Consider the following 27,635-nt stretch of genomic DNA (forward strand, 5'->3'; position numbering starts at 1 on the left):
AGGATGCTGTGGCAATGGCCTTACATGCTGTCCTGACTCATTTGGAGAAGCAAGGGAACTATGCGAGATTGTTATTTGTAGACTTTAGTTCTGCATTTAATACTATTCTTCCGCATAGATTGGTGCCCAAATTATTAGACCTGGGACTTCCACCATGTTTGTGCAGGTGGATATTAGACTTTCTATCAAACCGTTCCCAAAGGGTCAGGTTGGGTTCCCACGTCTCTGCGGATCTCATCACGAATACGGGGATGCCGCAGGGGTGCGTGTTGAGCCCGCTTTTATACACGCTCTATACAGCTGACTGTGCCCCCAAATACCCCAGTAATAAGATCATTAAGTTTGCAGATGATACAACGGTGGTTGGTTTAATTACGGCTGGAGAGGGGGAGACGACCTATAGGAAGGAAGTTGAGCAGTTGGGGAGTGGTGCAGGAAAAACAACTTACTGCTTAACTTAAAGAAAACAAAAGAGATCATTGTGGACTTTAGGAAATGTAAATTGAATATTCAGCCACTTATTATTGAGGGGAAGTGCATGGAACAGGTCTCAGTGTTTCGATTTCTGGGAATGGAGTTGAAAGACGACCTAACCTGGGGAGAGAACAGCAAAGACCTGGTGAAGAGAGCACAGCAGAGGTTATATTTTCTGAGAATCCTCCGGAAAAACAATCTCTCAAAAGACCTGTTGATGGCATTCTACCATTGCACTGTGGAGAGCGTACTAACTTATGGTCTGTGCGTGTGGTTTGGGAGCTGCACGGCCAGGGAAAAAGCAATGCTATCCAGGGTTGTAAAGACTGCAGAGAGAATTATTGGGTGCACTCTTCCCACCTTAGATCAAATCTATGCTGCCAGGTGCCATAAGAAAGCGGCAGAGATAGCACATGATAGTACGCACCCCGGAAATGATCTCTTTCAGCTTCTGCCTTCTGGAAGAAGGTATAGGGTTATAAAGGCCAGGACTAGCCGCCTGAAAAACAGTTTCTACGCTAATGCAATTCTGGTTCTAAATGCAGCATAAGGGGTCTCTGTAGTATAGTGTATTTTAAAATGGGGTTTTAGAGTTTTTAGGGGGTTTTGAATGTTTTATGTAGTTTTATGTAGCTTTTATGTAGTTTTATGTAGTTTCGTGGTAGTTTTATGTAGTTTTTATGTAGTTTTATGTAGTTTTTCAATTTCATTGTTCCGCAAGGGACAATGACAATAAATATATCGTATATCGTATATCGTATATCGTATATCGTATATCCAGACCATTGCTTGCATAGTTCAGTACTGTCTAACCAGCCTTTCTTAACCTGTGGGTCCCCAGATGTTGTTGAACTACAATTCCCATCACCCCTAGCTAGCAAGGCCAGAGCTCAGGGATGATGGGAGTTGTAATCCAACAACATCTGGGGACCCACAGGTTGAGAACTGCTGCCAGTGGCTCTCCGGGGTTTCAGATGCCTTGGAGATGCCGGGGAGTGAATCAGAGACCTCATCTGCATGCAGAGCAGATGCTCTACCACTGAACAATGGCCCTTGCTGCACATTATGACTGAAATTCCCTTCCAGAACATTGATGTGCCATCACCCCCCCCCCCAAATCTCTCTCAGCCCTCCATTTCTGTGAAATCTTTAGCCCCCTCTAAAAAGGGGGAGGGAAGTGATTTCCTACTGAAGTTTCATCTGATCATCAACACTTGTTTGTTTAAACCACTTTTTAATGCTGAAATGTGAAGGGCCAAGTTAGCAGAAACAGTTAAGATGAAATCACTTACCAACGTGAACGGCAGGCAGATGACTCTCCGGATCTCCAAGCTCAGAGCTGCCATCTTGACCTCCAGGCTCCCAGGATTCACTGTTCTCAGAAACCTCAGAAAAGGCGTTGACTGTCCCTTTTTGACTGCCGGCTGGCTCACCAACACTTGAGGACTGATCTTCACTTCCTGTGTCTGACACTCCCCTGTTTTCTTCATCTAGCCTTTCGGCAAACCACAGCCTGATCTGTTGAGTAGTCATCTGAGTTCTCTCACACAGACCTGGGAGGTCATCTTCACAAAGCACCTTGTTCTTTTGGAAATAGTCCTGCAGGACCACCCTGCTGGCCTCACTGGAGGTCGATAGATCTTTAGGAAAGATACCATGCTTGTAGTTCTCATACCACCTCAAATTTCCATTTTTTAAACCATAGCGACTATCTCCAAACCAACGAATCACCTCAGTCCTGGGAAGTCCTGTATGAGAACATATTTGGTCATATTGTTCATTTGTCGGCCGCTGGGTCTGCACAAAGAGCTGCTTGAGCAAATGTCTCTGCTGAGCAGTCTTTTTAGAACTTAGCTTGGGCTTCCGGGGGTTCTCTCTTTGGACATCTTCACTCAAGCCTAGCACCTCACTTTTGCCATTTGACTCAGTCACCTTAAAGTTCTTAAGGTTGATTTTTATAGGGGTTACTTTGCGCTCTCCTGGCGTTTGAGAGCTGGTGGCTGCATCCAATGAGCCATTTTCACCGGAAGCTTTCAAGTCATCCGAGGAGCCCTCGTCTTCCCCAGAGTCGTCTTCGGCGTCATCGTCCCTCTGCCGCTCTGCGTCTTTGATCACCTGCCGTTTCCTCCGCTCCGAGAACCAGCTGTCAATCTCTCTCCTTGTCATTTTGGTTTCGCTCCTCAAACGGTCTACTTCCTCCTCTGGAGGAGAGGGATTTTGTGCAAAGCTGCTTTCCAACGCTCTGAGCTGCTCAGGAGCCCTCTCTTTATATTTTGTAGCGGAGAAATCGGGTGTCTGATGCCAGGATTGCCGACGGGCTGGGGTGTGAACAGCAGGTGTTGCTGCCAACGTGGAAGTTAATTCTGGGGTTGCTTTGGGAGAAGAGGTGAAGGTAATTTCAGGCACAGAATCTATTATTATTGTATTATCTCCAGCATGTATAGCTTTGGCACCTCTTATGTTCCTGCAATGGTACCTCCTATCGCTAAACCATTTTCGAACTTCCCTTGTACTAAGGCCTGTGATTTTTGTAAGCCGCTCCACTTCAGCATGTCCAGGAAACTGGTTCCTACAGAAGCTGTCTTTCAATGCAGAGAGCTGCTCATAAGACTTCTTATTTTTGTATATACTGGGATCTAAGAAGGCCTGTGAAGTTATAGTTGGGCAAGCAGTGAGCTGTGATGGAGCAGCACTCACCACTTTCACAGGGGACGAAGTGCTAGAAACTGACACAGTGGCAGGCGGCTTTGCTATCTGAGTCTTTGGAATGGATGTGACTGCTATTGCAAGAGATGAGGTTGTCCCTTGAAGTCCATTTGATATTATTGGTTGCGTAACCAATACACCACCTGCTCCTTCGGGTTTCCCAACAGAATGGCCAGGTAAACTGGCCTGAATGAGATGCTGAACACTACTGGGGCTTGCAACTAGGGGTGTATTTAACACTGTAATGGTGGACTGGGGTATGGACTGAATCACAGTGTTAAACATTTTCTTCCGTGCATCTTCTATCTCCTCCGGTGACCAACTGATACCCTGCTTCAACCTCTGGGCGGTAAACCAAATTTTCAGCTGCTCTTCTGGGTACTTGGTCACAACAGTCAAATAGCAAAGCTCAGCTTTGGTAGGGTAAGGGAACTTATGGAAAGAGTTTTTAAGAAAGCTATTAGAGTCCATTGTTGCATTGTATGTTGGGATACTGCTCAGGGGAATCATTACCTTGGGAAGGGATTTTGAAGTGGGTAGCTGCTGGTGAAGTTGTTGTTGTTGTTGCTGCTGCTGCTGCTGCTGTTGTTGCTGCTGCTGCTGCAGCTGCACAAATTGAGTGAGGCCTGCCTGCAAAACAGGTACATTTCCTATTATTGAGCCATTGACAACATGTGTTGGTTTAACTGTTCCTGTTGATGATTGGTTCACTGGCACTGGTCCATTGGTGAATGGCTGCTCGCCAACTTTTTTCTCTAGATCCTTGACTGGTTTACTAGATACGTTTTCTTTCAGCGTGTGGATTTTTTTCACTTCTGGTTTCGTTTTCATTATCTTCATAATGGGTGTTTTGGTAATGATAATTTCAGCTTGGCTGTCTTGACCTTCCTCAGGGAGGTCCCCCAGAAGATCCTGGCTGCTGCTGGCATCTCCAATGGTTTGCTCCACAACCACGTGCTTGCCTTGTTTCACAACATTCCAGATTAAGCCAGTTTCCCCAATGTGGCACTCAGCGTTGTGGCAAGAAAGTTCTTTGTGACTCTTGACCAGGAAACTGCACTGCACACACACAAAGGACGGGCCTTTGCTAAAGTCTATGTGCTCAGAATCAAGGTGACCAAGGAACTGATTAATGTCTCGAGAGCCAAAATTGCAATACATACATCTGTAAGTATCACCATCTAAGATACCACTATGTCCATTGGACAACAGCCCATTTTTGTGATTATTGTGAACAACAGTGTCACTAACAGGCAGAGTTGCAGCAGTAACAGACTGTTGAGATCCTTCACGATCAACTCCAACAGAGTCTGGTTGCGACTCCTGCAGTGCCAATGTTTTTGGTGGTATCATGCAAGGCGTTGTGGATTTCCTTTTGCTGGCCATTTTTACAATCAGTGAAGATAATAAAAGATTAGAGGGCAGGTGCTACATTTTGAGACTGAAATTCCTGAAAATCCATGATGCCCAGAAAAACGTGTGTGTCAGGAGTCTTGACAACCATTTAAGTCGGCCATTGGATCTGAGGAAACAAAAAAAATAGCATATCAGCAAAATATTGTGCTAAACATTTTCACCAGCACAACCACAGGCTGTTTATTACTCAGTTATACACTGTGTTGCATATACATCATAAGATAGTTAACTAAGAAACAGTATTTCTGTTGGTCAACTGAGAAACTGAAAGCAGTTTTCTTTATAGAGTTAAGGAGAGAGAGATATGATGGCTACACATCATGGCATAGCTGATATTTTGGAGCAAACACAACCTACAATATAGGAAAGATTTAAAGTGACCCAAATTAAAGCTGTCATGGAGGTATTATAATTTTGATTCTCCTTTACCCACCCCTCCAGGTAATGATGACTATATCTGTTTTCACTAAAGTACAATGCAGTTTTTAAATCTAAATAAAAGAGGGAATAATAGTCGAGGTTTGATTTTCAGTGGGTCTACTCAGAGTATGACTAATATTGGATATCATCCATGGGGTGCGATTCAACTAATGAATTGCATTAGATGTATGAAAAATCACTATAAGACTGGCCAGCCAAGCGTGCAAGCAGGAACACTCAATGCTGGAACCAAAAACAATTCCAGAAACTGGTGTTGCAGAGATTATACGTGCTGGTTTTTGTAGCAAATGCAGGTCACAAAGACACCTTTATTTTAAAAGGAGGAAAACACTTCTTGTTTTGTTGATACATGTCTGACACATTACTCAATGAAGTAGGACAAATTAGGTGATAAGCTACAGGTTTCTCACACAAACATTAGCAGAAGCAAACTTATAGAACCTTATATGCCTATGAGGGTGAAAGAGAAGCTCCACAACTGATTTACACTAGAGGGGATAAGTACATGGAGGGTGGGGGGAGATGCCTGACAGCTGAGCAAAGTCAACATACACATGCTGAAAATTAGAAAAAGGGCTTTTCTATGCAAGTTTCCCTATGCACATGAACATAATTAAACTGCACTGGATATATCCATAGGAATAACTAAAGAGGGCTTTGCTTGATTCCCACAGTGTTCATGCATGTACAGTGGTACCTCCGGTTGCAGACAGGATCCATTCCGGAGATCCGGTCAGATCCCGAGGTTTCCATAACCTGAGGACCGCTTCTGCACATACATGCGCGGCAAAACCCAGTAAAATACTTCTGGTTTACCATGCGCGCATCCCGAAGTTTACATAACCAGAGGGTTACGTAAACGGAGGTTCGACTGTATTCGGAATAGGAAGACATAATGCAGTTTCTATACCCTTAAGAGGATCACTTTTGGTGATGCAAAATGGATACACCCCAGAATTCTCCCAAACTTCGCCTCCTGCAAGACAATCAGCCATGCTCCTTGTGGTGGGTAGAGGCACCTTTGCAAAGGAAGAATGAACCCTTATGGCACTTTCACACAAACAAGCTGTGCGGGAATTCAGACATCACTCCAACTTGGAAAGGGTCCATTACTCTGATGGTTGGGATAGATATACAAAAACACAGAGCTACCTTGTGTAGAGCCACTACTGTCTACTTGGAATGTTTTCCAAGATTCCAGACAGTGTCCCTTAGCCTTACCACTCTGGGTTCTTTTTCACTGGAAATGCATGGGACTGAAACCCCCGATCGAAATAACCCTGTGATGTGTGCAGGGGTCTTCCCCGTATGGGTTGTAAAGTGGCAACCATATGGCAAGGTTTAAGAGAGCCCCACAAAGAAAGAAAGAAAGAAAGAAAGAAAGAAAGAAAGAAAGAAGAGTTAAATAACATTCTGGTTTGCTAAACCAGAGTTACTGATTGACTAAATGTTCCTTAAGTTCTTTAGTGCTCCATGAAGGCTAGATCTCCAAAATGAAAAGCAGCGATGAGTGTGTCATTTACAGAACAACCACAGGGAAAGCTGTTTTGATTCGGCTGAACCACTAAAAAGGCCAGATCTGGAACACTGTGGCAGCCTGACCTTATTCCCAGAGGAAAAAGTTAATATTTGCTCGGCCCTCTCATGTAAAATTAGCTGGAGTTTAAGCACAGTGACAACACACCAGACAAAATGTAATCGAAGGGACTGTTTGTACATTTCTTTTCCCCCTAGAACAGTTATATAAGCACTATGCAGAAGGCTGGTGCACACTTGCATCTGCAACTTGAGTTGCGTACTGAGCAGACCACAGGATGTTTTAGATTACTAAGCAGACAAGGCTCGTGTATTTACAAGTTGCGAAAGAGCCAAGCTCAGGAGCAACACTTCTTATTTCACATCACAACAGGTTAGGCCCAATTTCTAAATTTTCAGAATTTGTTCATTTAAGCATGAGTGCGTGACGCTGTCATACAATTTGCCAAGACCACCATATGTTCCAGCACTGTCTTGTCTGACAACAGCTCCTCAATGTATTGGGGAGACAGCTCCTCCTCATCACTTGCAAGCTATGATCCTTTTAACTGGAGGTCCCAAGGGTTGAATCATAGAACTGTAGAGTTGGAAGGGACCCCCAGGGTCATCTAGTCCAACCCCCCACAATGCAGGAATCTTCACTAAAGCATCCATGACAGACGGCCATCCAACCTCTGCTTGAAAACATCCAAGGGAGGAGAGTCCAGCACCTTCCAAGGGAGTCTATTCCACTGTTGAATGGCTCTTACATTCAGAATCTCATTTCTTGTATCTTAAATCCATTGGTTTGGGCCCTACCCTCCACGGCAGGGAGGAATCTGGGACCTTTCACATGTAAAAATGCTGTACCCATTTCCTATGGCCTCTTCTCCAAAATAAACAACTTAAAACTGCTTTAACCAGTGCCAATTTATATTACACATTGTTTTCCTACAGTAAAAGCATCATAATTGCTCAGGGATATTTCAAAACTTTCTTATTTTATTTTTAAGTTTGGCAATTTCACTAATTGTTCACTAAATTTACCCATCCAGGGATCCTTTACCTTTACCTTACCTAATATTTTCTCTCTCCAATTTTTACCTTGTTTTAAAGAAAGTTTATGTTTAATGTTGTTATTTGTACTTTTATATAGGCATTGGGGTCAGGTAGTTTCAGCCTCTATCCTGTCCCAAATTCTAATCTCACTAAAATAATCTTATTTAACAACAGCAGTTACGTTCAGATGGTGTTAGCCATTGCGTACTATGATTTTATTTATATTCTAGGAAGGTTGAAATTTCATTTTTTTAAAACCCACTTAACATCACACCTACTAACTGTTACACTTTGAGACAGCTAAGTTGAAAGGGGGAGGGTATAAGTAAAGTACCATAAGATCTTTTAAGAAACAATACTAGAGGTCCTCTAAGATGTACCAACCCTACATAGCTCATGGCTGTCTTACAGCTGATGCTACCCAAGTTATTTTGATGGCCTTGAACACTTATTAAGGAAAGCACAACTCTGGGTAAGTGTGAGTCATCTATACATTAATGTAATTAAGTTTTAAATAAGTACCGCTAGGTAAGAGTGCCCCAGTCCTTTTCAGCTGGCTTGTAAATGGCTTGTTTTCATAAAATTAATAAAGGCAGGGTTGTTAATGCAAAACATTCAGTCTGGCCAATGCCAAAGTCTACATTTAGAAGATTAAAAGTGTGATCTTCACCCAAGGCTTGCTTAGCAACCAAAACTGAACATGTGCCATGTTTGAGCGTAGATTCTTAAGACCATTGAATACTCAATAAGGTTTTCCTTCTAATGAGCTTTCAGTACCAGTTTACCTACACAACTAGGGTGGGAGAATATTAAGCAAAGAGCAGTTAAGACATGAGTGATCAAGTCCTCTGACCTCCATAACCCGAGGCTAAGGGTCTACAGTGCCAACAGAATCCACTGGTAGCTTTTGGTGACAGCTTGCTTGGCACACATGCTAGTGGCAATTGGCACAGATGGCAGAGGCAGATTCCCTGCAGCACCCATAAGCAGCTGGACCCATATCTTGTGAAAAGTTTACTTCTGCTGGGACCATATGGAAGGCCTGTCCAAATATAAACTGTGTATGAGTGGGTCAGCATTGTGCCCTCCCATGAGGTGGTAAGGAAGCCACATTCTGCGGCCTTTGAAATGCGTTTGTGGGAGGGGGTTTATTATTTTGTTGTTTTTCTTTTAACTATTTATTTGTGCTTTTCCCTTGTATCCTTATCTTGCGAACCATCCTGAGATCTTATGATGAAGGGCAGTATATAAATCTAATAAATAAAATCAAATAAATTATCAGTATTAAGCCGGTTAAAGTTATAATTACATTATAACACCCACAGACACAAATATAGGCAGGCATGTGGGCTGAGAAATTCCTTGTAACCTTAATTTTTAAAAACAAACTATGATGAAGTGCTGCTTTCAAACAACATCCAATTAAAGGGACACTAAATGAGCCATAATTTTGACATGAATGCTGTTTTCATGTCATTAAAAAAACCCCCAAGGCAACTTATGATAACATTAAAAAAAACCTGCACAAAAATCCCCAACGAAAGATTAAGTGGGAAATAGCATAATTTAAGAGGTCGCGTTGAGGCTTCAAACTGCAGCCCTAAGACATGGAATGTCCTCAAACATTTCCTATCACCTGCACCCAGGTTTGAAAGTGGAAAGGCCTGGTACACATGCAAACTTGGCACATAGGCATCTTTAGATCACAGCATTGATAAACATGTCTCCGAGCTGGTTGGATCACTGTTTGCTAATACAGAGAACCATTAACAGCAGAGAACCATTGATTTGTCTGCTCATGAATCTTTGTATTACAAAAAAGATTTCGGGGTGCACTTCAGGAGAAGCTTCCAATTTACCTGGAGCCACTGCCACACCTGTTCAGCTGTCATCAACCCACATAAACTGAGTATGCTAGAACACGTCCAGTAATCCTCTGAAACTGTGCTTTGCAGAGGGAAGATTGGTAACAGATTTTTATCCAACTGCATTTCACAAAGCTTCTTCATCCATTTTCTTGTTTTTAAGAATACGGAGACTGCAGAAATTCTACATAGACTGTGCCACTTTCAAAGACTTGAATCTTTTAAATAAGAATCCACTTCTGCGTCCTTATTCATTGCAATATTTCTGCAATGCCTGAAGATTTGCTCTGGTCCTATGTAGAAGCTCAGATGTTAAGTACTCTGAAGGGGAGACCAATTGTGGGCAAGAGATGCAGCTTTGCACACTTACATCCAGACATCTGAGGATGCTTCTAGTAAGTAATGCAAGAGCATTTCCCTTGCACTGGTAATCAGCACTTGCCAAACTGTTGCACAGTAGTTCCACCATTCAGCTTAATTGTCCCTTGATCTACCAACTGAACATGTTGCCAGGGTGATCAAGTGATGAAGGGCTGAAATCTTAATGTTGTTTCAGGCCAAAAACTAAATTGAAAAATAATGTTGACGAGTAAACTAAGGCCTGACATCACAACACAAGCTTGGACAAACACCTATATGGAGGTAGCTCCTTCCTTGTTCAAACGTTTTATCTGCTCTCAGAGAGCTAAGGGCTTCCAGTTTGACAAATCGAGAAAATACATTAGGAGAGAAGCAGGGGGAATAAGCAATCAAGTGGCAAGCCTAACTGAACTGCAGTTTTTAGATTCCCCGTGCGGAACACAGTTCATAAAGTTATGAACCTTCAGTTCATAAAGAGCATCTCAGAACCTGAATTACAGGTTGAAATGGACAAAGTGGCTCAGAAGCAGATCAGGTTAAAAAAACAAAACAAAAGATGCATTTACTCTATAAGACATACCTCCTCTGCTATGTCACCATTACAGTCATTTAAAGGAATCAGTGTGTGTGACATAATTGCTGTGTGCAGGCAATTCCTCTCAGCTCTGCTAAGAACTCATGGTACCCTTAGCCTCCCTCAGCCTTCTCTCTGTGAAATGGGGGCAGTAATATCAGCATATCTTTGCTTTTTTAAGGATTACTGGAAAATATGGTGAGAACCCTTAGCACTTAGCTGCTATGTTAGTAAGGTTAAAATCAGGGGGCTCACCCAAAACAAACAAATCACCCACTAAGAAGAAAGAAAGAAAGAAAGAAAGAAAGAAAGAAAGAAAGAAAGAAAGAAAGAGTTTGTATAATACTATCAAAATGTAAACACTGGAACTGCTGCCATTTTAATCTGTAAAACAGCCCCACGCAGTTTGCATCAGTATCAAGAATGGCTCTATTGTGCCCATCCTTCAATTGTGCTTTGTAGATGTTGCCTGGCTTTCAAAACGCTTGGATGGTTTATGGGCACAGAAAGACCAGTTGAGTGAATGATCACATTCATTTCCCAAACCAGGGCAGAACGGAGATTTGTTTATTTTTTTAATCTGGATCAAACTGTTGAGAGATGCGTTTTGTCCAATTGGGCCATGCAGCATAAATATTTAGGAGCTGCTTGCCTCTATTTGCTCTTGTTAAATCAATTCTTTGTAGAGCACAATATGAAAGCAGCAAATTTCAGTTTTCTTCCATTTGCATAGATCTGTAATTGCATCTCTCTGTAGGACTACCCTTGAGGTTGGTTTGGAGGATGCAACTGGTGCAGTGGTCCACCATCCTGTTCTCACAGGCCAATCAGATGTCTATGCAAGCAGGACCTGAGTGCTAGAGCACTCTTCCCTCCTGCGGTTTCTGAAAGGCAACTCTGGCGCAACTTCTGGTTTAGAACAAGTACTGTTTTAATGCAGAGGCTCTCGGGAATTGTGGGTAGACCCAACGTTCTTTCCCTCCACCCAACTTTTATCTCAAAACTTCACCTCTGCTTACAGTATTCTATACCTTTTGCTATTGGCATTTGATTCAGTATTTCGCCCTTCCATCCTACAACCAGGTACAGGGTTACAAAGCTTAGGTTAGCAAACTCTCTGAACAAGTGCTCTGCATCTCTTATTGCTGCCTCCCACCCACCCTCCCTTAAAAAAAATCTGCTGTGATACTTTTTTTTTTTTTTTGCTCACAATCAGTTTCAAGTTTCAGAACACTGAAGATAAGCAATAACAAAAATCCAGGTGACTCAGGTGGTGGCAGGCTTTTATAACACTGATCAAATGAGAGGACAATCTTGATAGCAGCATTAAAACTAATTCCTTCTGTGGAGGTGCACAAGAAGCTTAGTGAGTTCAGAAGAAAGAATTCTGGGCTAGAACTTCATAGCCAGCTTAAGATCTTTTAATTTGCAGTCTCCATGCCAGAAATTTCACATGAGGCAACAGGGGCATTCATTGCCAGATCCTAGCATCCGCCACATTCATGGAAATTAGTCACATTTTAAATGCAAATTACACATACCAATTATTAGTGGGCATTCATTAACTGCACACGCTTTGTATATATCAGACCACAGAGGTTTGAAACAGAAGGTCTGGTATACCCAAGTTAGAAAAGTTTGAATGCTTTCTGCAAAATGTTGAGATGGGGAGTAACAAAAGAGCCCGCTCTTATTCTGAATGCATGCACAACTTATTTCTGATGTATTTCATGCTACGGTTAGCTGAAATGACTATGGGGGGGGGGAAGAATTGTCCCCTTAGAAAATATCAATTATTTCCCCCTCTTTTTCTTAAGAGCTTGGTTTCAAGGCAACTTCATTATAGCCGAACACTTTTTCAGTTTTCTGAATATGCTGGTTTGCAGCTCTGAGTTGTTCTGCTCACTGAACTGGCTCATTCTTTTTGCAGAACAAACTGTTCCATGTTGAAGCAGGATTTGGCACTGTGTTAACAAAAGAGTCCCCCCTCTACTTTTGACAGCATTCTGCCAAAGACCTAGTGCATTTCCAGTGCCAAGATACAAAAGGTCAGAAGGGGTCAAGCCAAACAACGGGTATACGCTACAGCATGTGTTGCAGACAGCAAAGTGAATTGAGAGGGGGAGCAACTGTACCCCATTTTTTTCAGAATAGCTATTGAGGCAGAACAAGAAAAGTATCACCTGTGAGCCTTAAAGCATTTGCTGGTTTGCAGAAGATCAGAATGGCATAGAAAAGATAATTTACTCCCAGTTTCAGCTATGCATGCTTCTTTCTGGGACTGAGATGTGTCGATCCCTCAAGCTGGGGAGATTTTAAGGAACCTGAGAGTTTTGAATGGGTTGGTTCTGTCCACTGGGGCCAAATATTCTTTGCCATTGCTCTCATCTCCCGCTTGGGATTTAATGAACTCTGGCAATGAGCTACTCTCCGTAAATCACAAGCAGTGATAAAACTGAATATCATCTTACGAGAAACAAAGTCAACTTTCAACATGTACAACAGTAAGTTCATTTACTCAAGTCCTGAGAATATGGGATGGTGCTCAGAGTCATGCTCCATTATTCAGAACACGCTGAACACCAGGAAGGAATAGCTTGGGTGCTTCAGTTATCAGCTTCTTGGTTTTTTAAAAACATAAAAGCAGCACATGAAATTAATTCTGTTTTTTTCTAAGATACCAGTTGTTCTCCCATCCCCTTTAAGCTGGAAGAGAAAAGCAAAGGTGGGGGGGGGGAGAAGCAGATATTGCATTAATGTGACACTAAGTCAGGTTTTATAAAGTATAGTAAACATACAGCAACTGCATTCAGCGGAAAACCATGGAGACACATGCTTCCAATATCAGGGGAATAGAAGGGACATGTGCTATACAGTCAGCATAGACGGACAAGCATAGCACAGATTTAAATGTATATACAAAAAAGATGAAGAAGTATTTTTTGGTTGGTGGAATAAACACACTTGGAGGTTGTAAAGGCTGGTTCTGGAACCAAAAATAAATCTGATCTAACCTAAAGTGTGAAAAGGGTTTTAAGTGTCTTTGGGTGGTATGCAACTACCATATCCCATGATAACAATAATTTCTGCTTGTGTAATGGGACTTCCCCACTCTCCTCCCACATACCTTTTACCAATCTGCTCCAGAGGGTTGGGAAAAACCCCTAGAACAGCTTTAGAGGTTGCACCAGGGGAGAGGTCCACTGCGCAAGCAGAAATCCTTCCACTGACGTAAAGTTCGCATAGCACTGCACTGAATACAACCTTCTTTTGCTAGGTGATCTCATTCATTTGGCTTACCTTGCTCACTCAGTGTAAAATGAGAATACCTAATTTCTTATGAAGCATGGAAGGCATGCTCTCTGAAGAAGCTCCCTCTCCTAACAAGCAACTTGTCTACTGGAAAAAAAGTTGTTATTTACTTATTGCATTTATATACCACCTTTCCTCCAAGGAGCTCAAGGTGCTGTACGTATATAGTTCTCCTCCTCTCCATTTTATCCTCACAACAACCCTGTGGGGAAGGTTAGAGTGAGGGGCAGGGACTGGCCCAAAGTCACCCAGTGCATTTCATGGCTAATTGGGGATTTGCAGCTTTTGCCAGTAAATTTTGCTTCCCACAGCGGACATATCCTTGGAAGGGCTTAATGCTGAATGCAAACAACTGATATAAAACAAATGAAAGTGCAGGTGTGTAGCTGGAGGTCACCCAAGACTGTTTGCACCTGAAGCGAGGATTTCTTTTCCCAGAAGAGAAACACACAACAAGTCCGGAAGCGTCAGATGGGAGTGTAGCAGAGATAATATCAAGCCATACAGAATCCCAAAATGCATCTGTAAGATTTGGAGGCTGCTTAGGGGAGGGAGTTAGCTAACCAAATAATGCCCAGGGAAAACCAACCCTGCCTGTTAGTACTGCCACCAGCCCTGAAAAGGCCCCCCAAATCTGAGTCAGGGAGCACTCAGATCTGTTTGTGGACACTCTTTGGGATTCAGCCAGGCAAGAGACAATGATCCACTCCTTGGCTTCCAAGCCCCTAAGGTACTCAGTAGCAATCACCAAGCAAAGCAGGCAGGTGCCAGAGCTTACAGTAAGGAACCACACCAATAAAGACAAATGCTTTATTAAGAGACAGCAAAGACAACCCTTTTATACTAAAGTTGTGGTTTAAGAAATGAAAGACCCTTCCGACATTTTGGGTACAGACCAAAACTACTTGCCTCTTCCTAACACCAACCATTAGAGTCACAGGAGCACCAGCAAACTGCATCCAGACATAGCAACACGATTCTTCATCTGAATGCGGGCCCAGAACCAAGTCAATGGCCAGGTTTATTATATACCAAAAGGCCTAGACACAGGAGGGTAAATTGCTAGCCAATCAAGCCCCAGGGCCTATTTTCCCCAGCACTAGAGGGTATACGTGCTGGAAGACAATGCAGCTGCAGCTACTAACTTGATTTTTGCACCACCACTATGACCTTGAGCAGTCTTTCAGCTGATGATTCACACAGGTGGTAGATTAAATGATAAACTGGAGCTTTCCCTTTGGAAATACTATAACCAGAATTCCAAGTAAAAAGCCATTAAAATAAACCAAAGATAAAGAGGGGCGTGAAATACAATATAAACACATTTGAAGCATTTAGTGGGCATGAAAAATCACCACCACCCCCCCAAAAAAGCAGCAGGCATGCACTGCAATTCTAAGCTTGTTTACTCAGAAGTGAATCCCACTGGACTCAATGTTGTTTATTCTCAGGTAAGTGCATAAAAACGGGATGTGGGTGGTGCTGTGGTCTAAACCACTGAGCCTAGAGCTTGCCGATTGGAAGGTCGGCGGTTCAAATCCCTGCAATGGGGTGAGCTCCCGTTGCTCGGTCCCAGCTCCTGTCAACCTAGCAGTTCGAAAGCATGTCAAAGTGCAAGTAGATAAATAGATACCGCTCCAGCGGGAAGATAAATGGTGTTTCCATGTGCTGCTCTGATTTTGCCAGAAGCGGATTAGTCATGCTGGCCACATGACCTGGAAAAACTGTCTGTGGACAAACGTCGGCTCCCTCGGCCAGTAAAGCAAGATGAGCGCCGCAACCCCAGAGTCATTTGCGACTGGACTTAACTGTCAGGGGTCCTTTACCTTTACCTTTTACTAAGTGCAAAAAACATCTGATTTTTTTTAAAAAAGCACCTTCAAATACTACCAAAAATGGGAGGTGGGGGAGCGACAGAGCCTGTTCATACTTTCCCAGGAGGATAATTTCATAACTGGGGTTTCTCCAGTGCATCTTAAAAGGAGGAACTACCTTTGTACAGGAGAGGAAAGAAGGGGAAATAGGCAGAATCACATTTACCAGTTTCAGATACTTTCTCTCCTTTCCATGCAGGAGAGTCCCATGGCTTGTCTGAGGGAGAGTTAAAGGCTAGGAGACACAGCAGGGGGCACAACAACAGCAAAGGCAGCAGCCTAATTTTCAGTTAGTTGATAAGTTTGGTTGAAATAGGTGGAGATTCTCTCATTACATAATAATTTTCAAATATTGGAATATAGCGACTATAAAAAAGGGGGAAAATCACATATATATAACATGAACGCTGATATAATGCAATATTTGTGTGCATTTCACTTGTGTAGTACAGTATATTTCACTGGTGCAGCAAAGGGGAGGACACCTCCTGTACTTTTTCCATAGAAGGAATGATGCTATTATTTGCAGGAGCTGTAATTGCCAGCATTGTGAGTTTGGCTGAGGGTAGGAGGGTTGGAATATAGAACATGCTCTGTTCACTCCTTTACTGGCAATAACCTTTGCTGTGCTGTTTTAAAAGGCATTTAACGGCCTGTTCTTTACATTAAATTTATGTTAGAAACTAACACAGTTATCCAACAGTCTGTTTTAAACAGTTCAAATGAGCTTCACTGGCATCTGAAATGGCAGCTTGTGCATGACAGGACTTTAGTGTTTATGTTTTTTCCAGTTCTCCAGCAGTTGAGCAGGTGGGTCGCTTGGTATATATAGCTCTGTCTGCAAACTAGGGATGCAAGGAACTGTCAACTTTGGTTCACTCCGTTTCTCATTGTCCCTAGTTTAAATTTGCTTTGCCACAAATCCACATCAGTTTGCAATTCTAAAAAATCCTCAGAAAAATTCTTTAGCATTCTGAGTAAATTTCCCTAATGTACACATCTTTCTATTCAATATACACATTTTTGAAAGCCAATTTTACCCAATATAATGTACAGTTGAACCTCTACTTACCACCGCCTCTTATTATGGTCATTCCAAGTTACGACCGCGGCAAACCCAGAAGTAACCGGCGGGTTTGCCACCATTCATGCATGCACAAGAACGACAATCGCCGTTCACGCATGCGAAGAAGCGGCAGTTGCCATTTGACATGCGCAGAAGTGGGCAATTGCCATTCACACATGCGCAGAAGTGGGCAATTGCTGCTTGCGCACAATGGCACCTCTCCCAGCAACCCATTTTGACCTCTGGACAGACCTCCAGTACTGATTATGGTCGCAAATAGAGGTTCCACTGTATTTTTCTATGTTATTTCCACTAATTTTTATGCACATTTTTGTTAGAATTCCAGCTGTGTGATTGCAGTCATGGAATTGTTGTCTTTCACATGATGGTGTATGTTTTGACTCCACAGAGTGGGAAGTGACGGAGGCAGGATGTTTGTGTTACTGTGTTCTGTGAAGTGGGACTATTGTCCTTTGTTCATTCTCTTTGCTGTCTGATGCTAGAGAGAGAAAGAGCCATGTTGCAGTGCTCCGTGTGTGTTTATATGTAAATAAAGTAGATTAGCCAAAATGCTGAGTTGCTGAGGTCTGTTACGCAAGCTGCAAAGACTCTGCGAATCCCTAAGTGTGCCGATGTCTGTTGGCGTCGGTCGCTGTGATGTTCGGACTGAAGAAAGCTTTTGAAGCTCCCGAACGATCGACCAGGAGGGAGGGAACATGCCAGTCGGGCATATGTCTCTGCCAAGGTTCTACTCGAGAGTAGGACGAGCTCCTGACAATTTTTACCCTGGTTTGTGCATTTTAGTACAATTTTTTTTAAGCTAGAGAACTACACTGCAAAATTCAGAAAAATGTGAATTTTGAAGGACGGCTGTATTTCAGTTCACATACTGTTTCAGAAAGTGTGAACTGCATTTAAATGCAAACTGAAACAAATTTCTTTCACACTCCTAGACGAAGTCCGATGTTCTAAACACAACACTATCTCTCTCTTCCAGGAGTGCCAGCTTGGCCCCACGACCATGGGTGCCGAGGGCCGTGGGTGCCATGCAACATGGCCCTGGCACCAAAATTTGTGGGCGCCCAGTCCCTTCATAGGGAATTTTGTTGATGCTCAGGCACTCAGGGAGTTGGCACCTATGCTCTCTTCTATGAACTGATACAACACTTAACCAAACCATGTTTGATTTTTTGATTTACAGCTCATGGTTCACCTGGAAGAGACAAATCATGAGCCCAGGTTTGGGCAACATACACAGCCGAATCATAGCTGAGATCACAGCGCTGCAGCAGCAGAAGGTCCAGGGAAGGAGTACAGTGGCTGTGATCACCTCTGCAGCAACCCTTGATGCTTACATATTCATGCTAAGTCTATGACTGTGAGCTGAGACTGCGGATTGTGCTATAGTGCTGCTGGGATGTGGCATGGCTATGGGGCTGGTGTCATAATGAGCTCATGCTCCAAAGCCTTTACCGCTGCATCACTGGTATACATGACCTTTACATTAAAAGGCTGCAATGAGAGGCAAGTAAAAAAATACCAAGACCAATGCGTACCTGAAAAAATGTCAATGTTTTCTTAATGCATCACTTTGCATTTCCTTCTCTTTCCTTTTAGGCATCATTAGATATTTTGTCCTGACAGCTGCAATCCCGATTTAGCCCTGGAAGTATTAAAGAGACAGTGATTGCATTAGTAAATTTCTAGGCAACTTTTTAAGAGCATGCACTAAGTTCTGCCAATTTCAATGAAACTGAAATGAACCACCAAGACCCTCAGGATACAATATGTCTGAAAAATCAGGCACATCCCTGCAGCCCCTTGGAATATCCATTCATAGGATACTTTGTGGCAGACAAATCTCTTTTTTATAGAAGTACGCAGTCTAGCCCTCCTGGTTGGGACTGCATCATTTCAGGATACTGGAGGTGGGAGTTGGTGGGAGAAGAAAGAATGCTTCAATAAAAAACACTAATCCTTGCATATGAGAGAGAGAGAGAGAGAGAGAGAGAGAGAGAGAGAGAGAGAGAGAGAGAGAAGCATCCTAGCCTAAGAATCAGAGTTTGTTTCATCCGTTCTGAGGTTCTGTCCTCCTCTTCTTTCCCCCACTGCAGCCTCCAAGAATCCATCTTTTTATCATGGCATGACCAATAGTTTTTTCCCTGTAACTATCCATTATAAGGGACGTGGGTGGCGCTGTGGGTTAAACCACAGAGCCTAGGACTTGCCGATCAGAAGGTTGGCGGTTCGAATCCCTGCGACGGGGTGAGCTCCCGTTGCTCGGTCCCTGCTCCTGCCAACCTAGCAGTTCGAAAGCATGTCAAAGTGCAAGTAGATAAATAGGTACCACTTCAGCAGGAAGGTAAACAGTGTTTCTGTGTGCTGCTCTGGTTCGTCAGAAGTGGCTTAGTCATGCTGGCCACATGACCTGGAAGCTGTATACCAGCTCCCTCGGCCAACAAAGCGAGATGAGCGCCGCAACCCCAGAGTCGGTCACGACTGGACCTAATGGTCAGGGGTCCCTTTACCTTTACCCATCATAAATGATATTGTTGGTAAATACCTTTAGACCCACAGCAGCAAGCAATCCTGAGTACAACAAACAATGGTTAAACAGGTCATATTCATAACCCATGTTGTAAACTGCAATCCCTAACACTAAGCCAAGATTCTTTGAAAGCAAAACTAAACTCAGTATAAGTCTTCTCCTGGTAGGGCTGGGAATGTCCCACTGGAAACCATAAAGATCTGCTGCCAGTCAGTGTAGACAATTCTAAGTTAGATGGGTCAACAGTTCTGACTTGGTACATGGCAGCTATCTATGTTCCTATGTAGGGGGAATGTGTGAACCTGACACTTCACTCAAGCCTCATGGAATCTCATCCATGTAGTGCTAAACTATGGTTTAGTATTATGTGCGAATGAAGGCTACTGGAATTCCATTTTACCATGATGGCCAATTATCTTTCACCAATAATTCATTTGGGAGCATCCAGAAAAAATGAAAATGAATAAGCATTAATCACTCAAGATACTGATCAGCAGCAGCACTGTGTCATCTGTGTGCTAAAGGTTCCAAATGCCACAATCAACTAGCCAGGAAATTGTTTAGAGAAGCAATCACAACCACCAAACCAACACCGTTACAACCAATGGCTATATATAGGTCTTCCGCTTGACTTTCCACTATAGGCTTCCTCTCTTCAAAGTGGCAAGTCAATTCTATCTGTTCAGAACTGGTAAATTGCTTAAAACAGTTTCCTTTAAAAGATTGAGGCTAAACTCAAAGACAGATGTATAACCAAATGTAAAACTCACACGCACAAAAGAATGCACACAATACAGGGAAAGAAACCTTTAAGATAAATTCATTTCTTTTAAGAAAAATCCACGATATGATAAAATGAAAAGAAGAAAACAATCAGCTTTACTTCAAACTTCCCAAATTAATACACCTGCCAGAATATGGAGATTTTTGTCCATTCTAAAGGTTGAAGAAAGGGACTGGGAAAGATTCTTGTTTGAAAACCTGGCTATTTGCTGCCAGGAATGAAGAACCGGCAGTGACAGTCAGTTGTGGGGAGGGGCTTTCCTCTTGGCACCACTGTCACTGCAGCTTACCTGGACAGGGTTGGGTTGCGGCAGGGTGGCAGTCAGGTCAGGGCTGTGCAAATCCACCAGCAGGAGCATTGGCTTGGCTCTGCTGGTGCATCTTTGCAGCTCCAACCTCTTTATAACCCTGCCCTGCCCCAGCCCATGTCAGCTAACTCAATGATTTCCCCATACTGCACTAGTCAATCCTGGGAATATATGGCTCTCCAGATGTTCCTAGACTACAGTCCCCATCATCCCTAACTACTGGCCATGATGTCTGGGGCTGATGGGAGCTGGAGTCCAAGAGCACGGGGAAGTTTGCATAGGATTCTCATTCCCGAGGCAAACTGGTCTGCCTAGTTTATTATTGTTGTAGACTCAGTATAAGTCAACTTTATTGGAAGCCTCCCACCCAAGCACCAACCACACCCAGACTTACTTATTCTCAGCATCATGTCGCTTCTGTTCAAACAGCAACACATGATACTCATGCTTTGCCTCTTGTTGGAAAAACTGATGGGCTAAAGGACTATGGCAAAGGTTTCAAGTACTGCTAGTGACTGAGCACAAACTGCAGTTGCCATAATAAAACCTACATCTGCACAAATTTTAAAAGTTAAACCTCTCAATTGACAACGGACACCAGATGTCCTTGTAGGAAATGAGAGGTTCTCAGTTGTGTCACTAAAAGGTAGGGAGAAATTCAAAGAAGTTCACGTTCAAAGGCAATATGCAAACCAAACCAAAACCGTCCTCCTCTGAATTTTGCAACTCAGCTCACCACCGGAGTAATATGTTCAAAAATGCATCTGCTAGGGTAAATCATGCACAAAATGAACATTATTAGTGAAAACAACTTACAAAAATGCATTTTAATGAAAAGTGCTTGCAAAAACGTGCATATTGGGTAAAATTACATTTAAAATGTGCACGTTAGGCAAATTTTGCAGACAAATGATCATGAGCACCTCTTATAAATAAATAAATAAAGTGGAGAACTGAACTTAAGTTTCGAAAAATGTCAAATGGAGAGGAAGCCGAAACCAACACATTTGCCCATCCCTAATAAGAACAGACATCCAGGCAACAGCTCCCCATGCTGCCAGCTATGTGCTATACTGTGTAACTGGAACACACATTGTGAGAAGCAGTAGGGGGTTGGAAAGGGCTCAAGAAAGATGTCTTTCCCCAAGAGAAACCCCTGCACTAATCCTAAGAAATCAGGGCACACAGATTGTGTACTGTACTATATATACACTGTCCTAAAGGCCACATGGACCAACAAGAAACCCGTGTGGGCTAAATTGGCCTACAAACCTGGCCTGGAATCCAGGCATCAGATATATCCAAAGAGTCCAATTAATTTCCCCAAATTACTGCTGTCTATATCTGTCTTCCGGATAGCGGTACACATAATGATTGCTCTGAGACAGTGAAATTATACCAGTGTTTCCAACAGTAAACATGTGAAATGTGCACATCGTACAACTTTATTCAAGTTTGAAGGAACACTGGCCCATTCAGTATTCCATGAAGTGTGAACATGGATGCTTAAAGACCCGAACATTCATATATTATGCCATGTGTTTGTTGCAGGAGGCAGTGTCAGTGTTAACACGCAGCAGCACCCTTAGCACGGGTTGATTCCCAGAAACATTTTGTATAGAATAATAACTACTCTTCCGCAAACAAATGCCAGCTCCCTTGGCCTGAAGCAAGATGAGCGTTGCACCCCATAGTCAAGTTTGACTGGACTCAACCATCCAGGGGTCCTTTACCTTTACCATTATTTCAATTGCTGCTTAGGTGCTAGTGTTATGATGCTACAAAAGTATTCCAATAATATCCATTTCAGAAACAGCTTACTAACTGGGAGGTGGGGAAGAGGGAGGCAGAATGAGGACAGAAACTAGTTAGGTAAAGGACACCTGGACGGTTAAGTCCAGTCAAATTCAACTGTGGGGAAGCTACAGTTGTATAGCTATTGTATAGTGGCCTGGAAGTACCAAGGATTATTCTTACAAAATTCTTGTGAAGCATTAAAGGAACAAAAAATGGAGTGGATTCTGATGGCCAAATGCCACACGGTAAGCTGCTTACAAATCTTACTGCGTGGGTCAAGATTCTAGCTGGTTAGCATGCACAGCAAGCTTACAATAGATATAAATGGGAATAAAAACCAAAGCTATCTCACACACAACCTTGGTTAAACCCAGCATAAGAATATTTGTAAAATATAATAAAACTATTTGTAAATATTTATAAATTGCCACCCTTCCAAAGTTGCCAGTAAAATGGAAGTATGGCAGCAGTTGTCTTGACTAAAGGGACAGAGGCCATAATGCAGTCTCAGATATTTTAGAGCAAGTTTATCTAAGCAGCTATCCCATGTCTCCACAAACAAGAGCAAAAAAAATGAGTGTTTTTAAAAGCAGAGTGGATGGGAAAATGCATCTTACCACTTTTTCAGGAGTATGTTTCAACAGCTTACAAACTCACTCGGCCCTTTTTTCCCTTTATTAGTCTTAATTTCTACCCTTAAAAGCCAAAATGCCTTTCTGCATTAAACCTCTGCAGCGAATGTACTGATGCCACTATTCCTGTGATTTCCCCCCCACCTCAGCTGTGACTCTCACAATATTTAACCCAGCTCCATACGCAGGATTCCAATACCTTTCGGTAACTATAACAGCAGAATGTGGTTTGTGACGTCACAGCAGACGCTAAGAAGGCTCATTCGGGTTTTCCAGCCCACAGTCATTCTTCCATGTTTTGGTTAATCAGAAGGCGCCCAGGCCCACATTTCTGTATTAGCTCGCAGATAAAGATGAGATATATATACATATGTGGAAGACAGAAGTGCCTGGCATGCTCTAGTCCATGGGGTCATGAAGAGTCGGACATGACTAAACGACTAAACAACAACAACAACAAAGATGAGATATACTAGAAAGTCTGGCTCCCGCAACAAGACAATAACTATTTGAAGCTTGTATCTTAAAAGTTTCCCGGTAAAAAGAGTCTACAAAACATATATTCTTGTTATTGTTTATGGGGTTAAGATTTCAAACACACTTTGGAAAGCGATCAGAGCTGAATGCCAAGTCCTTGACCTGCGAAGTTACCAAGAATTTGCCAGGAAAAATTTAATACGTAATGAGAGAACAAGTGGTGTAAAGTGCTGAGTGAGGGTGCTTTGCTTTGAAAAGCTGCACAAAAGTTCTGCTGGAGCATACTATGCCCTGGCCTTACATTCTTCTGGGCTAGTTATTGCTAATTCTTGTTATGCAACAGGGAAAATTAGAGTAGACTAAGGTCCTGTAGCCAAATATCTGGCTGATTGTTTCAAATCACCATACGATTCTACAACTCTCTCCTCTGCCCATTTTCTCCCCACTCCCTCCAGATTTTTCTCCCTCTTACTCCCCTGAATTTCTTCCTCTCTTAAATGTCAACACTTTGTATCCCAACTCACTTCCCTTGGCATGGTTACTTCTCGGGCCCTTGGCCCTGTTTCCCTGTTCTCTTCGACTCTTGCTTCACCTATCCATTCTTACTGTCTGGATAGCTCTGTTGGTTATAGCATGGTGCTGCTAAAGCCAAGCTTGCAGGTTCAATTGCCATATGGGACAGCTACCTATTCCTGCATTGCAGGGGGTTGAACTAGATGATCCTCAGGGTCCCTTCCAACTCGACAATTCTATGATCAGAGCAGGTCAACCATCTGCAGCCAGAAGCCATGGACAGAAACCATCATAACCAGGACAGTTGCATTTAAACTTTTCTTCAGTTGCTTGGAACAAATCTGGGATGGAATTCCAATGCAAGAAGAATACATGAAGGCACCCAACCTGTTATTTCAAATTGTGGCTCCTCACAGACCACCATTCAACGTTAAGCACCCCACCAAGAGGGAAACCAAAATCAATTTGCAATAACAAATATGTGGGATTCCAAATCTGCTATAGTGTATTTAATTGCCTGCAGGCTTATGAGGCCACCATGAGGTTACCTGGGAGGAAGGCCCAGTGAACTCAGTGTGACTAACTTCTGAGTAGACATGCCCGGATTGCACAGTTACTGCCTGTATTTTCAGCAACTTGACTAGTTTATAATAGCCACATAAAATGTTCTCCTGTAATTGTGTATTGTGTGTCTTATGACACTTACTTGAAATACCTTTTGAACTGGTTTCTTTACTTTGGTTCAGCCCAATTCATTTAGCATCTTCCGAATTAGTAGATTAAGTGATCATCTAGTTTGGATGTAACAATTTGGATTGTTGAATGACTCATTATATTGTGAAACTGTGTTATTTTATTTAACCATACAAGTTTAAGTTTTTTAGTGGCAAATACGGTGGTACCTCGGGTTACATACGCTTCAGGTTACATACGCTTCAGGTTACAGACTCTGCTAACCCAGAAATATTACCTTGGGTTAAGAACTTTGCTTCAGGGTGAGAACAGAAATCGTGCTCCAGAGGTGCGGCAGCAGCAGGAGGCCCCATTAGCTAAAGTGGTGCTTCAGGTTAAGAACAGTTTCAGGTTAAGTACGGACCTCCGGAACGAATTAAGTACTTAACCTGAGGTACCACTGTAGGTTAAATACAGAAAGTTTAAATTAAGTACCAGAGCATTAAATAAAGAAAACTGAAATTCCAGATTATTTTTCTGGCACAATGGCTCAGTCCCATTATAGGTCTTTCTCAACAGATGAAGGTTACAACTGAGACACTTTGTGTACAGTTACAAGGGAATGATTTTTAAAAAAAAATCTAATAGATTGGTTAGAATGCCATACTGTAAAAACATGCCTTTAAAATCTAATTTGGCGAAGTAAAACTTAGTAGAAATTTGCAATTTTCAGAAAACAAGCAGTTTTCCTTTGGATACTACGGCTTAGAAATTCAGTTTCTTAGCTTCAAAGGGAGGCAGATGAACAGCTGTGGAAAGGAAGGTCAATTCACATATACAGCAGCAAAGTACACCACATTCCTTTTGTCTCAGAATTAACATATCATTTGTTCTCATCAGTGGGAAATTCAATCACTTTGCCTTCTCTTTAAACTTTTGCTTGTGTGGCAGAAAACTTGACCTGCACTTGATCTTATAACTTCAGACCAAACTCTTTTGCCTGGCAAGGCAGAGAGTATTTCTTCCCTACTCAGAAGTTTACAGGCTAAAAACAAGAACTTTGGGAAGATGGGGAAATTTTTCATTTTAAAATAATAGCCCACAAATGGCAATATTAAAATAAATTTTAAAAATCAATAGCTTTTCTTGAAAATGCAAGAAGAATGCTGTTTGAAACATTTTATCTTAAATATGGAAAGTTTTGTTTTGAGGGCTATGGCTTAAATCTATCCAAATTTGTTTTCTAAAGAAATGGGTGTGGATGGGGAAAGAGGGGACAGTTATTTTTCTCCACAGCTTTAAAACATGCAGATGTTTCATTCCACAATCCTATCCCCTCTAGGGAATGTTCCAGAGAGTTTGCACCCAATAGCATAATTTGAAAACTACTTTGTAATTTTCAACAATATAAAATTTTGCAACAAAATATTGTGCCAATAAAAACTGAGGGGGAGGACAGAAGAGGAAGATTCTGGACTGTGAAATAAGTTTATGCTTACTTGGATCCAAGAGTAACATTTCTGCTGAAAAGAGGATAATGAATTACATATTTGTATAAATGTGTACATGATTTGGGACCTGCCCTAGCACAAAAAAAAAGGTTTCTAGTAAACTTCATTCCTCCCCACCCAAATGAACATTTAACTTCAGGGTCACTTCCCATTGATAAACTCTGGTCCATGAAACCATTCTATTTAGTCTAAAAGAAAACTCCACGAAAATTGTTCATGAATTTTCACCTGAGTGAATGATACATATTCAAAACTCAAGGAATACATCCTACTGGTGGCACTGTAGAGCCATAGGGACTTATTGGTACCTATGGTGGACCTGCCCTTGGACAGCTTTCTGGACTAAAGTTATGGGGGAAATTAGCAACATTAGTAACATGGTCCACCCAGATCTGGCTGCATCTCCTCTCTATATTTAAAGGCAACCGATCCGCAGTTATTTCACAAACCTGAGTTGCAGCTCATGGTTTGGTCTGGAGAGAGCTAAACCACAAACCCAGAAGTGGATTAAGGCAGGCTTCCTCAACCTCGGCCCCCCAGATGTTTTGAGACTACAATTCCCATCATCCCTGACCACTGGTCCTGCTAGCTAGGGATCATGGGAGTTGTAGGCCAAAAAAGTCTGGAGGGCCGAGGTTGAGGAAGCCTGGATTAAAGCAACCCATAGTTTAGCTATGTGCAACAGCAGAACGACTGGGGAGGAAAAAGCTGTCATGTTCTCCTCTCCAAGAGCCTGCATGTTTGCTAATTCATACTAAACCATGGTTAGGCTTACCGTTACATGTGAAACAGGCCAAAATACTTGAAAAGGCAGGGTATAACATAAATCTAACCAAAGGCAGTGATCCACATATGAGGAAACCTACATGCACAAATGAGCCCTGACCAAAGGTCTGCTTTTGTACAATAAATACGCTTATGTTATATATAGACAGTTAGTCTCTTCAAGTGACAGCCCCTAGCCTAAAGTATTCACATCAGTAATCTGGCTCTAGGTCAGTTTAATTGACTCTCCATTAAAAAGAGGAGACACTTTATATTTTCTGGCTATGGATTCCACACACACACACATACCGATTCTGAGCAAGGTCACCTTTATTTGATCTAGAAACCTAAGCAACTGCAGATAATTACAGGCTTCTTACTAAAGGTGTTTGGACTGCATGAAAGAGTTGCTGCAGAAAGTAAAGGAAACTTTGTAGGCAAGGCAGTTCACAACATGATCTCAAACAGCTGACTTATTTTGTTAATAAAAAAATAGTCACCTTGTTTACTCCCCTCAGCTGATCTTGCTTGACCACTAATACGAAGGTGTTTTTAGCTTGCCTCCCCCTGGTTTCCCCCCTTATTTTAAAGAGCAATAGGCTTAGTCACCTATTGCTTTTAGGTGTTATTTGGCTGTGCGGACACACCGACGCCAGCTGCTACCTTTGGTGCATCTCATATTCCTGGCTTTCCTGGTTGTGCCCTTTGTGGCAACAACATTTGAGATGTGTCAAAGGGCTGTGAACCTGAGGCAAATGTTCATGTGGACATGACCTGCCTTAATCTACATGAGGTTTCCTATGAACAAACCACACACTCCATTTGCTCATGTCTCCTTCACAGGTTCAAAGAGGATTTACTCCCCGCCCCCCCCCAAAAAGAAATACATAAGTTTCTTCAATGTTAATATATTACACCATAACTATACAGTCATACCTCATATTACGTTTGCTTCATGTTACGTTTT

General features: G+C 42.4%; 1 protein-coding gene across 3 annotated transcripts in view; it reads right to left on the reverse strand.

The window, feature by feature from the left end:
- ZHX3 (zinc fingers and homeoboxes 3) overlaps window positions 1-27,635 on the reverse strand; it is a 49,330-nt gene that overhangs the window by 8,333 nt on the left and 13,362 nt on the right. For 2 of the 3 annotated variants that reach the window (XM_083618488.1, XM_083618489.1), the window contains exons 2-3: window positions 18,219-18,325; window positions 1,767-4,702 (exon numbers count right to left, since the gene is read on the reverse strand). In XM_083618488.1, coding sequence (XP_083474614.1) covers window positions 1,767-4,566 — 2,800 coding nt within the window. In that variant the 5' untranslated portion in view covers window positions 4,567-4,702; window positions 18,219-18,325. Of the gene's footprint in view, window positions 1-1,766; window positions 4,703-18,218; window positions 18,326-22,715; window positions 22,919-27,635 lie in introns of those variants that run through there. The other variant, XM_083618490.1, reaches the window with a different exon arrangement.

Source organism: Podarcis filfolensis (assembly GCF_964270895.1).
Source record: "Podarcis filfolensis genome assembly, chromosome: 6".
NCBI classification, from domain to species: Eukaryota; Metazoa; Chordata; class Lepidosauria; order Squamata; family Lacertidae; genus Podarcis; species Podarcis filfolensis.